The sequence below is a fragment of the Erythrolamprus reginae genome, chromosome 2 (genome assembly GCF_031021105.1).
Source record: "Erythrolamprus reginae isolate rEryReg1 chromosome 2, rEryReg1.hap1, whole genome shotgun sequence".
Taxonomy (NCBI): domain Eukaryota; kingdom Metazoa; phylum Chordata; class Lepidosauria; order Squamata; family Dipsadidae; genus Erythrolamprus; species Erythrolamprus reginae.
Genome location: NC_091951.1, coordinates 269,941,590 through 269,962,513, shown reverse-complemented (window position 1 = coordinate 269,962,513; position 20,924 = coordinate 269,941,590). Strand labels below are relative to the sequence as shown.

The following is a 20,924-nucleotide window of genomic DNA, read 5'->3' as shown; positions in this document are numbered from 1 at the left end:
AGTAAATCATTGCATTCGTTAATAATACAGGGTTGTTAAGTGAATCTGGAGTCCCCTTTGACTTTGCTTGTCAGAAGGTCACAAAACCCGATCGCTTGAACTCGGGACACTGCAACCGTCATAAATATGAATTTGCCAAACGTCTGAATTTTGGTCTTGAGACCATGGAGATACTGCAAGATCGTGAATGCGAAAGAGCAATCGCGAGTCACTTTTTTCCAATGATATTGTAACTCTGAACGGTCACCAAACGAACTGTTGTAAATCGAGGACTACAAAGCCTCTTCAACCAAGGTCACGTGAGCAATGAGAACCTGGCAATAAGGAGGAACTTTCCCACGGTGAGAGCAATCAACCAGTGGAATGGTTTTCCTGCGGAGGTTGTGAGAGCTCCAACACTTTGGACTTTCAAGGGGAGATTGGACTGTCATTTGCCCCAAGTGGTATAGGGTCTCCTGCTTGGGCAGGGGGCTCAACGGCTCAAAGGACGAGAAAGAGGAAGCAATTCGAGGCCTAGAAGGGGAGAAGGGCTTTTCCCAGCCTAACCTCATCCTGAGCTAAAATATGTGTGTGAAGAAAAAAGCAGCCTGAGAGAAGAAATGGCCATTAAGAGAGAGTCCTCCTTCGCTTCTGTCCCCATTGGGAAAGACTGTGGCCTCCCAGCAAGTGGCTCAGCCTAACAGGAAATCTTAGAGCCATGGAGGTTTGATTTATTTATTTGAGTTGGAAGGGACTTTGTAGGTCATCTAGTCCAACCCCGTCCTTAGAGGTGGGCTGCTACCGGAACGCCCAATTGCACGCAGCTCCACGGCTCTGGAACACAAATGCGGGATCGAGCGCAATTATGCATCCTGCACCTGCATCCTTCGCTGGCTGGGGAATTCTGGGAGTTGAAGTCCAAATATCTTCAAGTTGCCAAGGTTGGAAAACACTGGTCTAGATGACCTACAAGGTTCCTTCCAACTCAAAGAAATAATTAGATAAATAAATAAAACCTCCATGGCCCTAAGATTTCCTGTTAGGCTCTGTCATTTGCTGGGAAGCCACAGCCTTTCCCAATGGGGAAAGAAGCGAAGAAGGACTCTCTTCTCAATGGCCATTTCCTCTCTGAGGCTGCTTTTTCTCCACACCCAAATTTACCTCAGGGTGAGGTTGGGCTGGGGAAAGCCCTTCAAGCCGCCGCAAAGCACGCGGAAGCCGAGCGGCTCGGGCGACGCCCCCCTCCCACTCTTCTGCAAACAGGATGGCGCAAAGGGATCGCAGGGCAGAAAGGGCAAGAGCAGGGCGGGCGCTTCTGTCCCAAGGCGGCGGAGCGCGGCGGAGGCGGGAGGCAGAGAGAGTGAGAGGAGCGCGCGCGCACCAGAGCCGCTTCTCCGCCTCTGCGTCGAGCAGCCCCAGACAGCGGCGGCGGCAAAAGCGGAGGAGACCCGCAGAGCTGCGAACGCGCCCGGCAGCCGCGAGCGCGACGTGTGCCCCCTCCTCTCTTCAACCAGCGCGCGCCAAGCGCGTCTCCAGCCTGAGCCGCGCTGGCTGCCGTTGACGCCGTTCCGTCCCCTCCGCTCCTCCACCTGCCTTCCGACGCCGCGCCCCCGCATCGCTCCGGGTCCCGCAAGCTTCGCGGCCAAGCGGCTAAACGGCCAACGGGAGACGCCATGGGGAAGGACCCGCCGGTCAAGAGGGAAGGATGCGACTGTAAGCGGTTCCTCAAGAATAACTGGCTGCTGCTCAGCACCATCCTCGCCGTGATCCTGGGTGAGTCGCGGGGGGGGGGGGAGACCTTTCGGAAGGGGAGGGCGGCGGAGGCGCCCGTCTCCTCTCGCCCCTCGTTGCCCGCCTTCGTTGGGAAAAGAAGACAATGGAGACCCGGGAGGAAGGTGGCTCAATGGGCAAACCGCGCATAATTTTGGAAAGGTCCCTTGAAACGCGGGCTTGCCGTTTTCCCTCAGGCGCTCCTCTCGAAGAAGGATTCCTATGCTCTTGGGAGCGAAGAGGGTGACAAATTAGCCGGCTGAGAGGAAGGTTTAAGACCGGCTGAGGAATAATAAGGTGCCCTCGGAATCGTATGCAGACCGTTATAAATAATGAAGGAAAGTTGCCATTGTGGACCAAACTCTTCGTTTCCTATCCAGAATTTCTGGTGAAATACTGCCTAGATCGGAAGAGCTGCTTCGGGTCCGCCTTCTTGTAAAAGTTGTTAGAATTCAGAAATCACAGCACTGAAATGGCAAAACCTTTCTCATTCTGCTCGGATGGGTCTAAAAAGCTCTTTATCTGTTTAGAAACAGGTCCCATGGAGTTCAACAGCTTCATTTCTAGCTTGGTGTCAGGTGTTATTTGGTTGATAAGCTTACATCTTTTTTTTACAGGACTGGTCCCATTGCTGTTAAATTAATCTTTCTTTCTTTCTTTCTTTCTTTCTTTCTTTCTTTCTTTCTTTCTTTCTTTCTTTCTTTCTTTCTTTCTTTCTTTCTTTCTTTCTTTCTTTCTTTCTTCTTCCTTCCTTCCTTCCTTCCTTCCTTCCTTCCTTTCTTTTTTCTTTATTTCTTTCCTTCCTTTCCTTTCCTTCCATTCTTTCTTTCTTCCTTCCTTCCTTCTTTCCATTCCTTCCTTCTTTCCTTCCTTCCTTCCTTTTTTCTTTATTTCTTTCCTTCCTTTCCTTCCATTCTTTCCTTCCTTTCCTTCCATTCTTTCCTTCCTTCTTTCTTTCTTTCTTTCTTTCTTTCTCTCTCTCTCTCTCTCTCTCTCTCTCTCTCTCTCTCTCTCTCTCTCTCTCTCTCTCTCTCTCTCTCTCTCATATGCCGCCCAATCACATAGGACCCAGGGCGGCTTGCAACAATAAATCTTGTAATCCAACTTCATGCAAATGAACATTCCTCTCCTTTCCATTAAAAATGTATCAGCCTTCCTCCAGCCTTTCAAGTGTGTAGGTCATGATCATGACAAAATTATGAAGGTTTCAGATCCCTTCAGCGAATGTTTTATTGCAAATGTCTAAAGTGAAACTAGATGAAATTTGTTTCTTGGCTAAGTAGATGTAGAGGTTGTCAGCAGTGAGAGATTAACTGCGTTTATTTTAGAAACAGGTTTTCTAGTGGCACTTACACACCCAAGTAGGACTTTAAAAATCCCAAGTGGCAACATCGAAGTGGAGTTCGCTAGCCAGATTGGATCTATTAGTTCCTATTTGAAAGGAGGGCAATAGGTTTTTGAAAAAAATATCACAGAAGTAAACAGTAATGAAGCACTTCCATATTACTGACAACAAATGACCATTTTCAGCCACTGGGAATTTAATTTGAGATATATTTACTTTTTTCCAAATCAAACCAATGTTGAAAAGAAATATGTAAAGTGGCATGGGCTCTTTAACTATCAATAAGGCAATTATCTCTAGGTGTAATAGAATGAGACAGTATTTGGTGTGATGCAATGTTTTTCACTCTTGGCAACTTTTGGATGTAGAGACTTCAAATCTTTAAGATTCCTCTGTCAGTATGCCAAGTTTGCCAAGTTTGATATAGAAGATGAAGTTAACAAAAGCAAGCAAGTTTGAAACTAGGCCTCTTCAGGCTGGGTTTGAAGGGAAGAAAAAATCCCCAATGTATCCTTATGGGAGATAATAATAATAATAATAATAATAATAATAACAACAACAACAACAACAACAATAATAATAATTTATTAGATTTGTATGCTGCCCCTCTCTGAAGACTTGGGGCGGCTCACAACAATAATAAAAGACAATATAACAGTGAAACAAATCTAATATTAAAAGAAAAAGATATATAAAACCCCAGCAATTAAAACCATACAACACATACATACCAAACATAAACTATAAAAGCCTGGGGAAGGTGTCTCAGTTCCCCCATGCCTGGCGATATAGGTGGGTCTTGAGTAATTTGCGAAAGTCAAGGAGGGTGGGGGCCGTTCTAATCTCTGGGGGGAGTTGATTCCAGAGGGCCGGGGCCACCACAGAGAAGGCTCTTCCCCTGGGGCCCGCCAAACGACATTGTTTGGTTGACGGGACCCGGAGAAGGCCAACTCTGTGGGACCTTATCAGATGCTGGGATTCGTGTGGTAGAAGGCGGTTCCGGAGGTATTCTGGTCCAATGCCATGTAGGGCTTTAGATGCAGTAAAGCAGCAAGGTGGAATATTTTTCACCCCATTTGTTCTAAGGCTCCCCCCTTCCCTGCGATCATGTGACTCAGAGCACAGAATTTGCAGTCTCTGTTGCGTGCATATTCAGAACCATTCACTAATGCAACACAGGAGAAGTGCAGAAAGTCAGAGGCAGCACTTGTACTCCTCTGTGACTAGACCCTCACACACAGGCAGAAAGATTTAATATACAGTATTGGATTAGTTGAACAACACACAGCGTTGTATTAGTTTATTACATGGAAATGTATGGCTACTGGTGGTAAAGGAGTTGAAAAGCTTTCAAGAAAACATGGTTGGTATGCTTTTCTTACCTTGTTTAAGGTTGTAGGTGACCACAAGTTTCATCTACTTTCCATTCTTGAAAAAATGATGTTATCACTTTCTAGGTCGGTGATGGCGAATCTTTTTTTCCTCTGGTGCCAAAAGAGCATGTGCACACGCTATCGCACCTGCATGAGTGCCCACACCCATAATTCAATGTCTGGGGACGGTGAAAACAGTTTCCCCTGCCCTCTGGAGGCCCTCTGGAGGCCAAAAACAGCCTCTTTGGGCCCAGTAGGCTCGTGTTTCACCCTCCCTAGGCTCCAAAGGCTTCCCTGGAGCTGGCCGAGGGTAAAAATGCTCTCTCCCAACCCCCCCTCCCCAGAGGCTCTCTGGAAGCCAGAAACACCCTCCCAGAGCCTCTGTGTAAGCCAAAAATCAGCTGGCCGATACACACATGCATGTTGGCGCTGAACTAGGGCAACAGTTCTCATGCCAGCAGATATGGTTCCATGTGTCACCTGTGGCACCCGTGCCATAGATTCGTCATCACTGTTCTAGGTTATCCAAGCCATATAGAGCAGAAACTGAGATAGATAGATAGAAATAGATGTTTGTTTTTTAATATACAGTGTTCCCTCAATTTTCGCGGGTTCGAACTTTGCGGAAAGTCTATACCACGGTTTTTAAAAAATATTAATTAAAAAATACTTTGTGGGTTTTTTCCCTATACCACGGTTTTTCCCACCTGATGACATCATATGTCATCGCCAAACTTTAGTCTGCCTTTAATAAATATTTTTTTAAATAAACTTTAATAAATAAACATGGTGAGTAATAATCTGAATGGTTGCTAAGAGAATGGGAAATTGCAGTTTAGGGGTTTAAAGTGTTAAGGGAAGGCTTGTGATACTGTTCATAGCCAAAAATAATGTATTTACTTCCGCATCTCTACTTCGCGGAAATTCATCTTTCGCAGGCAGTCTCGGAACGCATCCCCGTGGAAAGCGAGGGAACACTGTACCCTATAACTCATTTCAGTTTAAATTTCCCCCAAAATATAAAACATCCTTCACTACTGTTCCCTGCCAAGATTCATTAAATAATTATTTTACCTCCCTTATAACTGAACTCATTTCTTGGCATGAATATAACCATTAAACATGTAGCTCAAATATTGATCTATAATTAAATGCTGGAACATCTTAATAGTTAACAACAAATATATTCTAGAGAAAAAATGTCCAGGCGTGCGCATCTGGGCAAGATTTGGCTTTTGCGCATGCGCGGGAAGTAAAATCTCTCAAGAAGCCCAGCGGCCACGTGAGATTTTGGCAATTTTTGGTGATTTTTTTTTTGCTTTCTGCTTCCTCTCACATGATTTTGCTTCCTGCACATGCGCAGAAGCCAAATCTTGCTCGGACGCATGTGCCCGCCCACCAGTTACCAGGAACTGTGTGCACAGCTCCATTTTTGCTACTAGTATGTGGTATGGTGCATACCAGCTAGCAACCCATTACTGACTAGCATTCTTTCATTCCATTATGCTATATCCTTTCATCACATTTAGTTTTAATTCCTTCGTTCTATTGGCGATTTCTTGTTTTAGTTACTTTCACTCAGGGGTGGGCTGCTGGGGGTTTGGGAGAATATCTAGGTAAAATTCTGTGCAGTTCAGAGAACCCCCAAATCCCACTCCTGGTTGGCCCCACCCCCCCATCCCTCCCAAAAGCTCCCACACAGCCTGATTTAAGTGCAGGAGGTGGGTGGAGGTTCAGGGAGAACTTCCGGCTTCCAGAGGGCCTCCAGAGCCTGGAAAGGGCATTTTGGCCTTCCTGGAGGCCCTCAAGGAAAGCCTCTGGAGCCTGGGGAGGGCAAAAATGCCCCACATTGTGGGGCAGGAGGCTGACTAGGCCATGTCCCCCATGGCTATGCCCACCCAGCAACCAAACAGAAAACCCCTTGCTAAAATTTTTGAAGCCCACCGCTGCTTTCACGCACTTCTAAAACTTTTGTTTCACTATGCATTTTAATGCACTTTTCCCCCTTGCTCTTTTTGAATTAATTGCTACTGCTTTACCCACACACTGGGGGGGTACATCTGATTTTCAGCCTCTTTTTTGGCAGAATTATTCCCTTATATCTATTTTTTCATCCACAGCCAATATCACCAAAATAACCAAGCATTACTTTCATATAGTGAAGCCTTGTTTTAATGAACAATTCCAGAGATTATTTTCCATTATTAACAAATGTCCTGTAAATCCCGTATGACATTACAGCTACAACTGCATGATCATGTTTTTATAAAAAGACATACAAATTACATCATTGTGACATTTTACATCATTGGGGAAATGACACAAATTGCAACAAATATGTGTTTCGATATATGCAAAATGTATTACATCAAGGCCCTGTGTATCATAGTTTCATTATATTTCCTGTTGGTTCTCTTTAAATAGAATTGTATTGCGTATACAGTAATATGAAATCATTTGTAACTCAATTTATTTTGAAATTTGTAAATCTGTCACCAGACATTTTTGAGACTAAAACTCAAAACATTGTTTACTCTTTATTTCCTCACTGTTAGCGAATTTATTTATTTCTTTGTTTGTTTATTAATGTTTTTTAATTTATTTATTGACTTTATTTATTTATTTGATGTATTTATTTATTGGATTTATTTATTGGATTTATGTGCTACCCCTCTCCAAGGACTTGGGGCGGCTTAAAGAGAGTTGGTTGAACAAAGCAGCTGAATAGAAGCTTAAAGAGAGTTGGTTGAACATTTTGTTTTCCAGCTGCAGAGGGTGCATGTTAAGTGTGCACTGAAGTGCAACCTTGTGTTGTTATCAGTCTCACTAAGTTCCAAAGGATTTGCTGATGCATCTATGAATACATTCGATTTTTGCAATACTTCATTGCAAAATATAGCGTAATGGTAGATTTCAAAATGATAAATCGGCAGATGATAGCCAGGCACCTCCCTCCTGTATCTTTCAACTAGGGATGTGAAGTCTTGAAAAGAATCAGGTTCATTCCAGTGAGGAAAGCCTGGAAGAAAAAAAAAACACAACTCATCTCCTGTCTACTACAAAGAGTTTACAGCCTGTCCTCAAAAATAGGACTAGAATTTCTATTGCTAAGCAACACAGTTGTTTAGTAAGCCATAACCCGATTTTGTAACCTTTTCTGCCATGATTGTTAAGCATATCACTGAAGTTTTTAAGTGAATCAGGTGGAATCTCATTGCCTCCATTGACTTTGCTTTTCAGAAGCCAGGTGTGATAGTGCAAATAGTGATCACGTGAAACTAACTTGGGGCAAGTGTTGTAAATATTTGCCAGTTCTGAACAGCCAAATTTGGATCTTGTGACCATGGCAATGCTACAATGGTCGTAACTTCAAGAACCAGCCATAAGTCACTTTTTTGAGTGCCATTGTAATTTTAAATAGTTGTTAAACAAATGGTAGTGTATCAAGCTCCAATCAGATTTAGTTAATTTCTCCCTGGAAATAAAACAGCCACTGGTAAATTCACATTGACTCCAAACTATGATATGCAACTTTTCGCGTATAGTTCTGATGGCTCGGGTGCTAAAAGGGTGCATATCCACACCCATAATGCCATGGCCTCGCTCCTGCACATGTGCACTGCCCCCCACGCATGCGCACAAACCTCACTGAAACTTCCAGATTTCCAGTAGGGATGTTTTTCACTCGCCCCAGGGTTCAAGATAGCTTCCTGAAGCCTGGAACAGCAAAAAATGGCCCAGCGGGCCAAGCGGAAATTCAGAAACGAACTTCCAGATGGGCCATTTTTCGCCGTCCCCAGGCTTCAGGAGGCTTTCCTGAACCCTGGGGAGAACAAAAATGGCCCCCCAAAAGCCCCCAAATCACCTGGCCAGTGTGCACATGCATGCTGGAGCTGACATGGGGCAACATCTTGCATGCTCTCAGATATGGCTTTGCATGCCACCTGTGGCACCCATGCCATAGGTTTGTCATCACTGGCCTATAATGTTCTGAATGTACTTCTCCAAAGATGTATATGCAGTGCTTTTAACAGAATTGAATTACAATGTTTTAAGCAGCATTTCTCTAATCATACAGAAGGAAGAGAACAGAAAACATGAAAGTTTTATTCCAGAGTAGAAAATACATTCTCTGTTTATATAATTATATAAACATTCATAGACTTCCTGAAGATCAAACTACACTATCAAATAAAAGACATTTTAAAATTGTTAGATTATTCTGATTTGTTGTTACATGTTGTGAGCCGCCCCGAGTCTTTGGAGAGGGGCGGCATACAAATCGAATAAATAAATAAATAAATAAATAAATAAATAAATAATTAATATATTCAGGAGGAAGATAGTAAATAGATTAGATTAGATTAAATTTATTGGATTTATATGCCGCCCCTCTCCGCAAATAGTAGAAAGATGTTTATTTTTGCCTATAGTCTTATACAACTAGTCCTCGAAGTTATAACCACAGTTGATCCCAAACCTATGTTGCTAAGCAAGACAATTGTTAAGTGAGTTTTGTAGGATTTTTACGATCTTTCTTGCCACAGTTGTTAAGTGAATCGCTGCAATTATAAAATTAGTTACACTGTTGTTAAGTGAATCTGGTTTCCTCAATGACTTTGCTTATTGGAAGGTTGCAAAAGGTGATCACATAACTCTGAGACACTGCAGCTGTCATAAATATGAGTCAGTTGACAAGCGTTTGAATTTTGATCATGTGACCTTGGGAACACAGCAATGATAGTAAGTGTGAAAAACAATCATAAGTCCCTTTTTTTGAATGTTCACTAAATGAATTGTTGTAACCATGTAAGTTGAAGACCCTCTGTACAATATTGGATTGTGAACAGGGTACATTTTGCCAATTCTCTTTATACAATGCTCTTTAAACATATAATACACAGATGGGACCAGTAGTGGGTTTCTACTGGTGTGATAACAGACTGTGTACCGGAAGCAGCCGCCAGTTTGTGCAATTTGCGTGCGACCACTCCAGTGGCAGTCCTATGGGCACTGCCATCTTTTTCATATTTTTTGCTTGGTGTACATGTGCAGTAGCAAAATCTCATGTGGGGACACGTGTGTGAGAGATTTCAGCGATTTTTTGCTTCCGCACATGCGCAGAAGCAAAAAACCGCCAAAATCTCATGCGTGTGTGAGTCCGTGCGAGATTTCAGCGTGTTTTTGCTTCTTGTGCATGCGCAGAAGCAAAGACACGCTGGGTATGCGCATGCTAGCAATCCGCCCCTGAATGGGACCCATGGTTGTGGATTCATCATGCTTCGTCCACGTTGTTATTGTGGAAGATTTGATAATTGTAACTTTGGAAATCAAAGCATACCTAAATTGGGATAAAGAAATTGTAATGAAATAGAGAAAATGGGGTGGGGTTGAATGTGAGTAATTCGAAATTCATCTGAGTCATTTTACAGCTGTCTACCAAGACATCAATTATTTTCTTCAGTGTATCTATTCCTCCTTATTGTTATATTAAATGAGATGTGTATGGTTCTTTAGGTGGATCATGCTAATCTCAAAAGTATAGCTGTTCGATTTATACTGAAAAATACATGCTTTGTGCCTCTTCATCCAATAAGCAATCTAAACTTAAACAAAAGCTAAATCATTCAATATAATTTCTAAATATATGTCCACATCATAAATGCATTGTCGGTGTTTTTATTTCTTTCATTTTTAGCTTGCTTTAATTCTCACCTTTTCAAAGGTTTAACAAATAATTGATTAGAATTCTTTTCTGTTATCAGAAAATTCTCTGGCAGAGAAGAAAGTTGCTAGAAAATAGAAAGGGAAAAGGTGAAAAATATAACACAATGAGGATAATTGTATTCATACCCTTATTAATTTCATTTGGGGTCTGGATTAATTAGATCAGTTTTATGATCTAGTTTTATTATCAACAGGGTGATATAAATGTTGAAACTTTGATTTGATTTATGTTATCATAAAGGAAGTTAAATCATGCTATCTTAAATACCGTGGTTTACCATTTTTTCAGAATCTGAATTAAAAATTCAGATATTTTCATGAAGTACAAAGTCAATTAGATCAAGAAGTATTTAATAAAAATTATTATTCATAAACTCAAAATTCCTATTCTTATGTTCCTATTTAAGAGAGAGCTAAGTAACTATTATCTAGTTCAGTGCAAATGTTAACTAAGTAATTTACATTTATACCTCTTTAAACAATTGAAACAGTTAAAGAAAATATATCTCAGGGAAACAAATTTATGGCATAATAGAAGTCAAGCAGCTGAGATGAAATTTGTGGTGCCTTGTGTCCATAATAGGATTTCTAAAATACATTTTGGCATTTTACAGAATTTATTTTCAGCTATTACACTTTCAACCATATAGAGATAGTTGGTGAGAATAAACTTCAGAGAGGGGCGGCATACAAATCTAATAAATTATTATTAATTAATTATTTTTATTATTAAAACAGAGTTACATTTATTAAGTTTCTGCTGCCTGTTAAAGATAATGGTGGGGGGGATATCAGAAGAATAGCAATATTTTAATTTATTGTGCTTGAATTAATCTAAATTTAGGCAAATTTATATACTTAGGTACCTCCTATGGACATCAATAGAAAAAATTCCCAGCAAAGTGTTACAGAATTGAAACTACCATATTATTTGTTTTACACATCTATCTTTTACTTTTAAAACCAAAAATAAGCTACCAGTACAAGTACAGTATGATTAAATTTAATTAGCTAGATCAACTCATATAAAGGACAAAATGTGTTATTACGTAATGGCTGAGTTAAAAAGAAAAAAGAATCCCATAGATCCAACAATAGGTTACACTGATCAATTTTCTAATTACATTACAGTACATTGCTGTAAATTTCAAAGATTTCAGATGGGGCCTTTTTTTTAAAGAAAAACATACATTTTGGCTTAGTATATTGTCTGACTCCAGCTATTTTGGTAATCTTGGATCCCTTTTATAATGAATTCATTGATGCCCCATAGTTCCTGCTAATGTATTTTCAGCCAGAGACACTCTCAAATAAGTGCAACTTTTATTTCTCTATTAAAATTTGATTCATGCTAATATTAAATTATATCATTTAAAAATAGCCAGCCAAAATAAGAAATGTTCTAAGTTAATCTATGTCTATACAATATACATACAATTGCAAGGAAACATTACATACACACCAATTGGAATCTTTTTTGTGTGGGAGGGGGAGGTAAAAGGTTTTTTTTACTTTTCTCCACTCATACAAACATGCAATATCAATACAGTACAATAATTCATATCTATTTACATTCTGTATTCATCATCCATCAAATGCTGCCTCCTTTTGATTTTATCACCTGGATTACCAAAAAGATTGTTTTATTTCATTATTCAAATTTAAAACTCTATTAGCTAATACATTCTGTAAGCTACTTTCTCTCATCTAATACATTTAGGCCATAGTGCTTCAGTAATCTCCATGCATCCTTATTTGTTTCATGTATATTTCTTAATCCTTATTTTATAATAATTGTCCTTTAAGAAGAAAAAAACCCAAATTACTTATCTTCAAACATTAAATATCCTTTTGTATCATCTAAATTCTACATTATATCTAACCAGAGCAATAGCAATACCTGGAGAAAATCAAAGCTATATCAATTCCAAAGGCATAAATCAAATTAATTTATTTCATTATTTGTTCATCCTATTATGTCTTCCCTTCTCAAATCAAACATATTGAATTACAGTGAACCCTCGATCATCGCGAGGGTTCCGTTCCAGGACCCCAAGCGATGATCGATTTTTCGCGAAGTAGCGGTGCGGAAGTAAAAACACCATCTGCGCGTGCGCAGATGGTGTTTTTACTTCCACTGCCGCCCGCCCTTCGCCCGCCCACCCCGTTGCTCGCGCCTGGGGTGCGCGCGCGCTTGGGGAAACCCTAGCTCTGCTTCCCAGCTGGGAAGCGGAGCTAGGCTGCCCCAAGCTCGCGCGCGCCGCCCGCCCGCCCATGCTGTTGCCGGCTCCGCTTCCCAGCTGGGAAGCGGAGCTAGGCTGCCCCAAGCTCGCGCGCGCCGCCCGCCCACGCTGTTGCCGGCTCCGCTTCCCAGCTGGGAAGCGGAGCTAGGCTGCCCCAAGCTCGCGCGCGCCGCCCGCCCGCCCACGCTGTTGCCGGCTCCGCTTCCCAGCTTGGAAGCGGAGCTAGGCTGCCCCAAGCTCGCGCTCCAGCCCACCGCCGCTGGGGTCTTACCGGGGCAAGAGGGGGAAGACCCAGGGAAGCCTCTGCCCGGCGGGGAAACTCCACCATCTACGCATGCGTGGAAGGGCACGCATGCGCAGATGGTGGAGTTTACTTCCGGGTTGAAAACTAGCGAAATAGCCCTTTCGCGATCCTTGAGGACGCGAAACTCGAGGGTTCACTGTATAACATAATAAACTTAACAAACATACTGTTAATTAACATATAGTATTTGGGTATCAATCAGCCTAATCAGGGCCGCCGATAGACCGGTACTACTGGGAGTTGCGTCACGGGCCCGGGGAAATTGAATAATGGGGGGGGGCGGTGCTTCTCCTGCTGAGCCCAGTCCTCTCCCGATGGCTTTCAGCTCCTCCCGCCGAGGAGCTATAAGGCTGGCCTCGGAGCCCCGCGCGGCCAGCGTTCCCTCGTGCCTGGCGGGCTCCCCTTTCCTAAACCCCCGCCAGCCCCCTCCTTCCCTTCCCACCCTGCCCTCCTTCCCCGAGGCGTCCCTTGCCCATCATCCCCTGCCGGGCAATGGGGCAGCGGGACTGCTAGATGGGCAGCTCTTCTGGCGAGGGTGGGCAAGGCGCGCCCTTCTCAGCTCTCGGCCTCCGCCCGCGCAGAAAGCATCCTTTCTCGCACCCAGCGCCGGCCATGGGGGCTTCCGCCGCCGCCTTCCGCAAGGCCCCCCGAGGAGCCGCGTGGGTCTCCATCTTCTCCTGGTGAGTCACCGCGGCAAGGATGCGGGCGAGGGAGAAAGGGGAACCCGGCGCCTCGGGCCCTTCCCTCTTGCGGTAGAGGGGTAGGTGGTTTGTGGGGAGCGGAGGAGGGAATTATAAAAATCACAATTTCTTTCGTTGCTTTTTCTTTCTTTCTCTATTTCTCTCTTGCTCTTTCATTCTTTTTTCTTTATCTTGCTTTCTTTCTTTCTCTTGCTTTCTCTCCTACCTTCCCTCTTTCCATTTCTTTCATTCCCCCTCTCTTTTTATTTCTCTTTCATTCTCTTTCTTTCCTCTTTCTTTCTTTCGTTTCTTTTTCTTTCTTTCTCTCTTTCTCTCTTTCTCCTTCATTCTTTTTTTCTTTCTCTTGCTTTCTTTCTCCCTCTTTCTTTCTCTCCTTCCTTCCCTCCTTCCATTTCTTTCATTCCCCCTCTCTCTTTTTATTTCTCTTTCATTCTCTTTCTTTTTCTTTCTTTCTCTTTCTTGCTCTTTTTCTTACTCTCTTTTACCTTCCCTTCCTCTATTTCTTCTTTTCTTTCTCCTTCCTACCTTCTTCCCTCCCTCCCTTCCTTCAGTCCTTCCTCTCTTACTCTCCCCTTTCATAAGTTTCCTTCCTTCCTTCCTCTGTTCCTGTCCCTTCCCCCTTCCTTTCTTTCTTTCTTTCTTTCTTTCTTTCCTTCCCTCCCTCCATTTCTTGCTTTCCTTCTCCTTCCTCCCTTCTTTCCTCCCTCACTCCCTTCTTTCACTCCTTCCTCTCTTACTCTCCCCTTTCACACCTTTCCTTGCTTCCTTTTCACCCTTCCTCTGTTCCTGTCCCTTCCCTCTTTCCTTCCTTCCTTCCCACCCTCCGTCCATTCATTCACCCATTCCTCTCTTGATCGCCCCTTTTACCATTCCTTCCTTCCTTCCTTCCTTCCTTCATAGCTCGCCCTCACCTTTCTTCCCTTCCTTCCAGATGGGAGTGCCCCCTCAAGACACCCACCTGACTGCTAGTACCCTGCTTTTTCTCTCCCCTCGTCCTTTCCAGCTCCTCTCCGGTGGCTGCCGGGTGTGGGATCCCCCTCCCCTCGCTAGAAAGCACATGGTTTTGTCAACAAGAAGGGAGAAGTGCCAAGGAGCCGTAAATAAGCCTCGCTCCGCCTGACCGATGCCAGGATCTTTCTTTCCCTTGTCACTCCCGCTGCTTTCTTTCTCCTGGACGAGTCCACACAATCGGCTTAACCCAGTTCCTGAAATAGCATATGACAGTGCTTCCCAACCTTGACAACTTGAAGATATCTGGACTTCAACTCCCAGAATTCCCCAGCCAGCATTCGCTGGCTGGGGAATTCTGGGAGTTAAAGTCCAGATATCTTCAAGTTGCCAAGGTTGGGAAGCACTGGCCTATGGGACCGCCTCGCTTGGCGTGAAGCGGGAAATGATCCCCGGGGGATGGAGTGGCTTGGCGACTTAAAATAGTTTTAAAATGGCGGGGGGGGCCCAGACACTTAGGCTGTATGGGGCCCCAAAATTCCTGATGGTGGCCCTGAGCCTAATTAATAGGAATTCCCTTTAATCAGTAACAAAAATTTAACAAAATATTCCAATCATATATCAACATTCCATTTATTTTCTGTTTCATTATAGTGCCCTACTTTGTGTTTTTCACTGTAAACCCACGATAATTATCGTGCCCCTACTCTACTTTCATTTTTCACTGTGTAATCATCATGCCCTACTCTATTTATGTTTTCCACTGTAAACCCAGTGTAATCATCATGCCCTACTCTATATTTTTCACTATAAACCCAGTGTAATTGTGCCCTAGTCTGTTTGTGTTTTTCACTGTAAACTCAGTGTAATCATCGCGCCCTACTCTATTTGTATTTTTCACCAATTGGAATCTTAAGTTTAAAATCTGAAAACTATAAGATATAGCAGTAATTCAAAGATAACCTTAACTCATCAGCCTCTGTAGTTTGGTAAACATTACTTCCATCTGACCCAGGCTACTAATATTGATGACTAAATTATCAAATGGCTCTGAGCAAAACCCTCTGATTACTAAAAACACATTAGGATCCAAATGGGTGGCAGGAAATAACACTTGTTAATTCAAATGATCAAGCTAATCTTACTGCTCAGTAAACTGAACATTTTTATATTTCATTTCTCCAGATATAATGCCTAGGGAGGTATTAAAACATCATGGTAAGGTCATATACCTTAATTAAAAATTGACAGCAAATGTAGACTGAGACTGAGGTGGGAAAAGGAAGGGGCAACCCAGTCTTTAACAACCCTTTGTTTCCTTTGTTTCTTTTTATTACTATGTCTGATTTTATAATTTATTTCACATTTTAGGAATAGGACTGGGAGTTGCTGTTCGGGAATATGGAAATCTCTCCAATCTGGACAAATTTTACTTTGCATTTCCTGGAGAAGTTCTGATGAGAATGCTGAAACTCATCATATTGCCATTAATTATATCAAGTATGATAACAGGTAAGAAAAATGGTCTTTTTCCTAACAGTTAAAAATATTTAAGTAAAAACAATATTCATATTTAGACTTGTTTCTGTCTGTGCTGTGTCTATTTTGCTAAAAGACTGCTACTGAACAAACTTTGTGAGGATAAATTTAGTTATAGCAAAATATTAGAGAAATCAAACTCTTTCAGTGACAAGTAGAGGATTCCTAAACAACCCTAACAAAATCTTAGTCTAAATATCTGTTGTGATTCAGCCTGAGGCTCCTCAGGGAACGGCTGGAAATGTGCCGGATCCATGCTCAGAGGGGGAGGACGATGAACAGGAGGGGGAGGACCAGGCAGAAGAGGAAGAGGAGGAGGGAGAGCAGCCTGAGACCCCCGGGGGGGCTCTCCCCAGCAAGTAGCCTGGATTCATTAGATGAAGACGCCCAGGCTATCATAGATATGAGGCAGAGACGGGCAGCCCAAAGAAGGGGCCAATTAGCAAGGTATTTCCATCCCTGAATTGGTAACAGCTGGGTTTGGGTGTGGTTCTCCTCAGCAGGGTTGAAAAGGCAGGGCCGCCCTTACTGTATTGTGGAGAGTTATCTATTGGGAGTCCTGTGACCTTGCTTCGATTCTTGGCGTCTCTGATCCTGGCTTGTGGCTTTGAAGGCTGAAGACTTGGGGGAGGCGTGGGTTTTATTACCTCCAGTGTTGTTTTTGCCAGCAAGAATCCTGTTTTATTGCCTGGCCATCGTGAAACCTCTGTGAAGCTTCATAACGTTCCTGTCTGTGTTTGCTTTCAAATATATAAACTGCCTTTGCTTTTTACCAGTGTGTCTGGCTACTCTTTTTAGTTGGTGTTGGCGTCTGGGGGGACCCAGACAGAACAATATCCAGCAGGTCAAAAAATATATGTCTGTCTTTGAAAAAATATGTTGCTAATTGAGTCACAGCACTATTGTTTTTCTGATATTTTTAAAAACAGGTTTCTAATATATTTTGTTAATTTGTTAAAGAAACAGCACAATGTACGAGAATGGGATGCTTGAGGAACAGTTATTTCTCTCTTCTCTCTCTTTTAATATTTCCAACAAAATGGAGTTCGACTATTAACAATTGAAAATAAATACTCAATGAGAATGAAATCTGAATTCTATTCCCCAAATACTCAAAATATGAACACACTCAGTGGTAGAAATACACCAGAAGTGGGTTTCATGTACCTTCATTAATGGTTTGGAACTGTGAACTTGCATGCATGCTCACTTAACTTATGCATAGTGCTTCTGCGCATGCACTGAACCTTCTACTTTGACATCTGGGTGGGTGGGTGGGTAGTCTTCTTCCCCTACCGGTTCTCCCTAGTTGAGGCGAACCAGTAGCAACCCACCACTGAAACACACCCACACACTTAATAATCCTATTTCTGCTAAAATAACAAGGAACTTAGAATAGGTTTAAACAATTAAGGCTTATATTCACAGTTTAACTTCCTCCTTTTCAGGCAAGAAAAAATAAGATTGATAAATGGAGAAGATGAAGCAGGGTTATAAAAATTTGGTGGGCCTTTATTGGTCTCACATGAATAATAGATTGTAAATTTTTACTTAAAAGTAAAACATTTTCTGAAGTGTAATGGGATTTTTGTTTTTTGTAGCCCTCGAGATTCTTTTATCCACTGTTGCTTAAGATTGATGGCACAATTTCACATAAATGGAATTGAAGTAAATGGAATTAGAATTTACCATAAAGCAAGGAACTATCAGACTTGAAATATTAGATCTGCTAGATCTTGAGTATCTCCTACAACTTTGTTGTTTTTTTAACAAGGTTGATAATAAATTCTATGTAATACATTTCAATTTATGAAAACACATGTGTAAGGAAAAGAAAAAAGTCAATATATAAACCTTGTGATTAAAAGCAAATTAGGAGTAACATAACTATGAAATTATATGACTTACAATATATTGCTAATCACATAAATGAGGGGGTGGACTTTTTAATCTATTATCCTAGTAGACAGAAGGAGAGTTGTTATTGTTGTCATTATACAATTTACAATTTAGACTCCATTAGGGCTCTAGGCATTTTATTGTTTAAAATAAGCAAAAAATATTTTAAAATGCAAATATTATTGGGATTCAGTTGATTAAACTTAGTTAAAACTAAGTAGTTTCTAACAGGAGGAACTGTCCGTCTATATGAGTTGTCAGGAACTGAACAGGTTGCCACATAAAATGATAATTACTTTGCTTGGAGGTCTTCAGAGACAGAATGACCATCTGTCAAAGATGAAGTCCTTCACTTAGCAGGGGCATGGATTAGGTGAATTCTAAGGTCATCTCTAACTCCACAACTGATAAGTCGATAGTAATTGGTACTAATCCCACTGTATTTTGGGGGGGGAGAGCCATGTGTAGTATAAAGCTGTCATTAGAAAGGAAAACAAAACAAAACAGAAAAGGCTATACTGTATATCAAGATTGATTCAGTCCATGAACTCTAGTAATTCTAGAGTTGGGAAATCACAGAGTCATGTATTAAGGCCTGAAGTTAATTAACAATGATTACTTGGAAACATATTTTCATTACCTTTGTGTAAATATTAAATAAAACTAAATCATTCAAATAAATATGAGTTATGGAAGAAAGTTGTCGATTAATACAAAATTACTAGGGTAAGAACTAGAGAAAGTTCAGTACATATAAGTCTCTCTAAAATATATTTATGTTGACCCACTTTGGCACCTTTTAATTAGCAGCACTGGAAGAAATGTTTGGTAATACACGTATATTTATCTTTTGGCAACAGGAATGGTGGTTTCAACTTACAACATTGCAGGCACTTATTTATCAAAGCCAATCTATTATATCTATAATTTACCTTTACCATATAATCATATAGATATAGAATATTACTAAAATTGCAGCTTATCGGTCTGATGATTTTATTCATTTTTCTGAAGCTATAACGAGTTTGATCTGAACTACAATTAGCACCAGTTCCTGTTCTTGCTGGCTGAATGGGGGGTTTTCTACTGTGTTTGCAGAACACATGTTCAGTTTAATGTTGCTATTGTCGGGATATACAGTAATGTCCATGTATAGATTTGTCTTTTAAACTATTGGAATAATGTTTATTTATTTGTTTGTTTGTTTTGTCCAATACACAATAAGGATTTTAGTGGGTATATAGCTATATACACATAGTAAAATACATGATGAAGGTTATAGAGGAGATACTCATAGTAAAATATATCTAAGAAATAATAGAAAAGAAGATAAAGTAATAGAACATATCAATGAAAGAATAGAAGAAGAGATATAGGAATAGAAGAAAGGAATAGGAGATATAGGAGAGCAATAGGACAGGGGACGGAAGGCACTCTAATGCTTTATTATGGTATATACCATAAAGACTGAGTTTTCTTGGGAATTTAATCTGTTTCTTCTTTGTTATGTAGACTAGGAAGATTCCCCCTCCCTGCTCCATTATTTGGATGCCATTGTACTTTCATCATTAATATTACATGAATTAATTAACATTAATACAATGTTTAGTATTACATTTTGCATGGAGTGATGTGTTAACCACTCATTGTAATCCAGCTGCACATTCAGCTTTCGATTCCTCAGGAACTTGGAGCATTGGAATATTGATTGGCTTACGTTAGATTTTGAGATCATTGTATCATTTCTGGGATTGTTTCAGAGCACTAATTTTGATACCCTTTTGTTAATAATGATGGCTATTCTATTTCTTTTGTATTTTTCTTGCCTGCGATAGTTGAGGTTATGAAATGATCCGTTTCAATCCATCACAGTTTGCTGAATACTAGAATGTTTTTATTTACTTACTAATTTATTTCGGTGTTTAATCTTGATCCTTCCACATTTGCATTCCCTCCAGTAGTGGATTGCTACTGATTCGCTGGCGGGGGAATTCTGGGAGTTGAAGTCCAAATATCTTCAAGTTGCCAAGATTGGGAAACACTGCAGTAGAGGATGGTGCATCGGTAGCGATCGTTGGGCTGCGCGCACAGCTTCAGTTATATTGCATGTGTGCGCTGTGTCCCAGGATACTTTTGCTTCATGCGCATGTGCAAAAGCAACATCTTGTGATTTCAGTGATTTTTTTGCTTCTGCGCATGCACAGAAGCAAAAAAAATCACCAAAATCTTCTACGCACGCACATCCCTTCACAAGATTTCAGCATATTTTTGCTTCCTGCGCATGTGCAGAAGCAAAACCACACTGGGATGTTTGCACGTGAGCACAAGTGAACTGAAGCTGCATACGCAGCGCACCGGTAGCAGTAGTGGCAACGCGCCCCTGATTCTCTCCCCACTCCAGGGGAAGGATACTGTAAAACCTCCATTCCCTCTCTGCTCCAGGGGAAGGATACTGTAAAATCTCCATTCCCTCTCTGCTCCAGGGGAAGGATACTATAAAATCTCCATTCCCTCTCTGCTCCAGGGGAAGGATACTGTAAAATCTCCATTCCCTCTCTGCTCCAGGGGAAGGATACTATAAAATCTCCATTCCTACTCCCCTCCAGGGTAAGGAAACTGTAAAATCTTCAGTCCCACCTCTTTCCAAGGGAGGAATACTGTAAAATATCTATTACTACCCCACTCCAGGGGAAGGATACTGTAAAATCTTCAGTCCCACCTCTTTCCAAGGGAGGAATACTGTAAAATATCTATTACTACCCCACTCCAGGGGAAGGATACTGTAAAATCTCCATACTCTCCCCTCTCCAGGGGAAGGTTACTGCAAAATCCACATTTTCTCCTGATCAGCTGGGACTCGGGAGGCACAGAATAGATGGGGGCAGGGCCAATCAGAGATGACAGTAGTTATCTGAACTACTCAAAATTTCTGCTACCAGTTCTGCAGAAATGGTCCGAACCTTCTGAACCTCTGCTCTATCTTCTCAGTAATCTGCTCAAAAATTTCCGGTCTCCTAAGCAGCAAATAAGAAGTCTACAGATAATGTTGATGTATGATGATAAACATTTTCACTGCTTTCCTCCATTATTTTCTAA

At 41.6% G+C, this 20,924-nt stretch overlaps 1 protein-coding gene across 1 annotated transcript in view; it reads left to right on the top strand.

Annotated features, from left to right (window-relative positions):
• Positions 1-1,236: 1,236 nt before the first annotated feature.
• Positions 1,237-20,924, top strand: part of SLC1A1 (solute carrier family 1 member 1) — a 54,905-nt gene continuing 35,217 nt past the window's right edge. The window contains exons 1-2 of the mRNA XM_070742592.1: positions 1,237-1,752; positions 15,762-15,902. Of these exons, the coding sequence (XP_070598693.1) occupies positions 1,653-1,752; positions 15,762-15,902 (241 nt within the window). The 5' untranslated portion in view covers positions 1,237-1,652. The remainder of the gene's footprint in view (positions 1,753-15,761; positions 15,903-20,924) is intronic.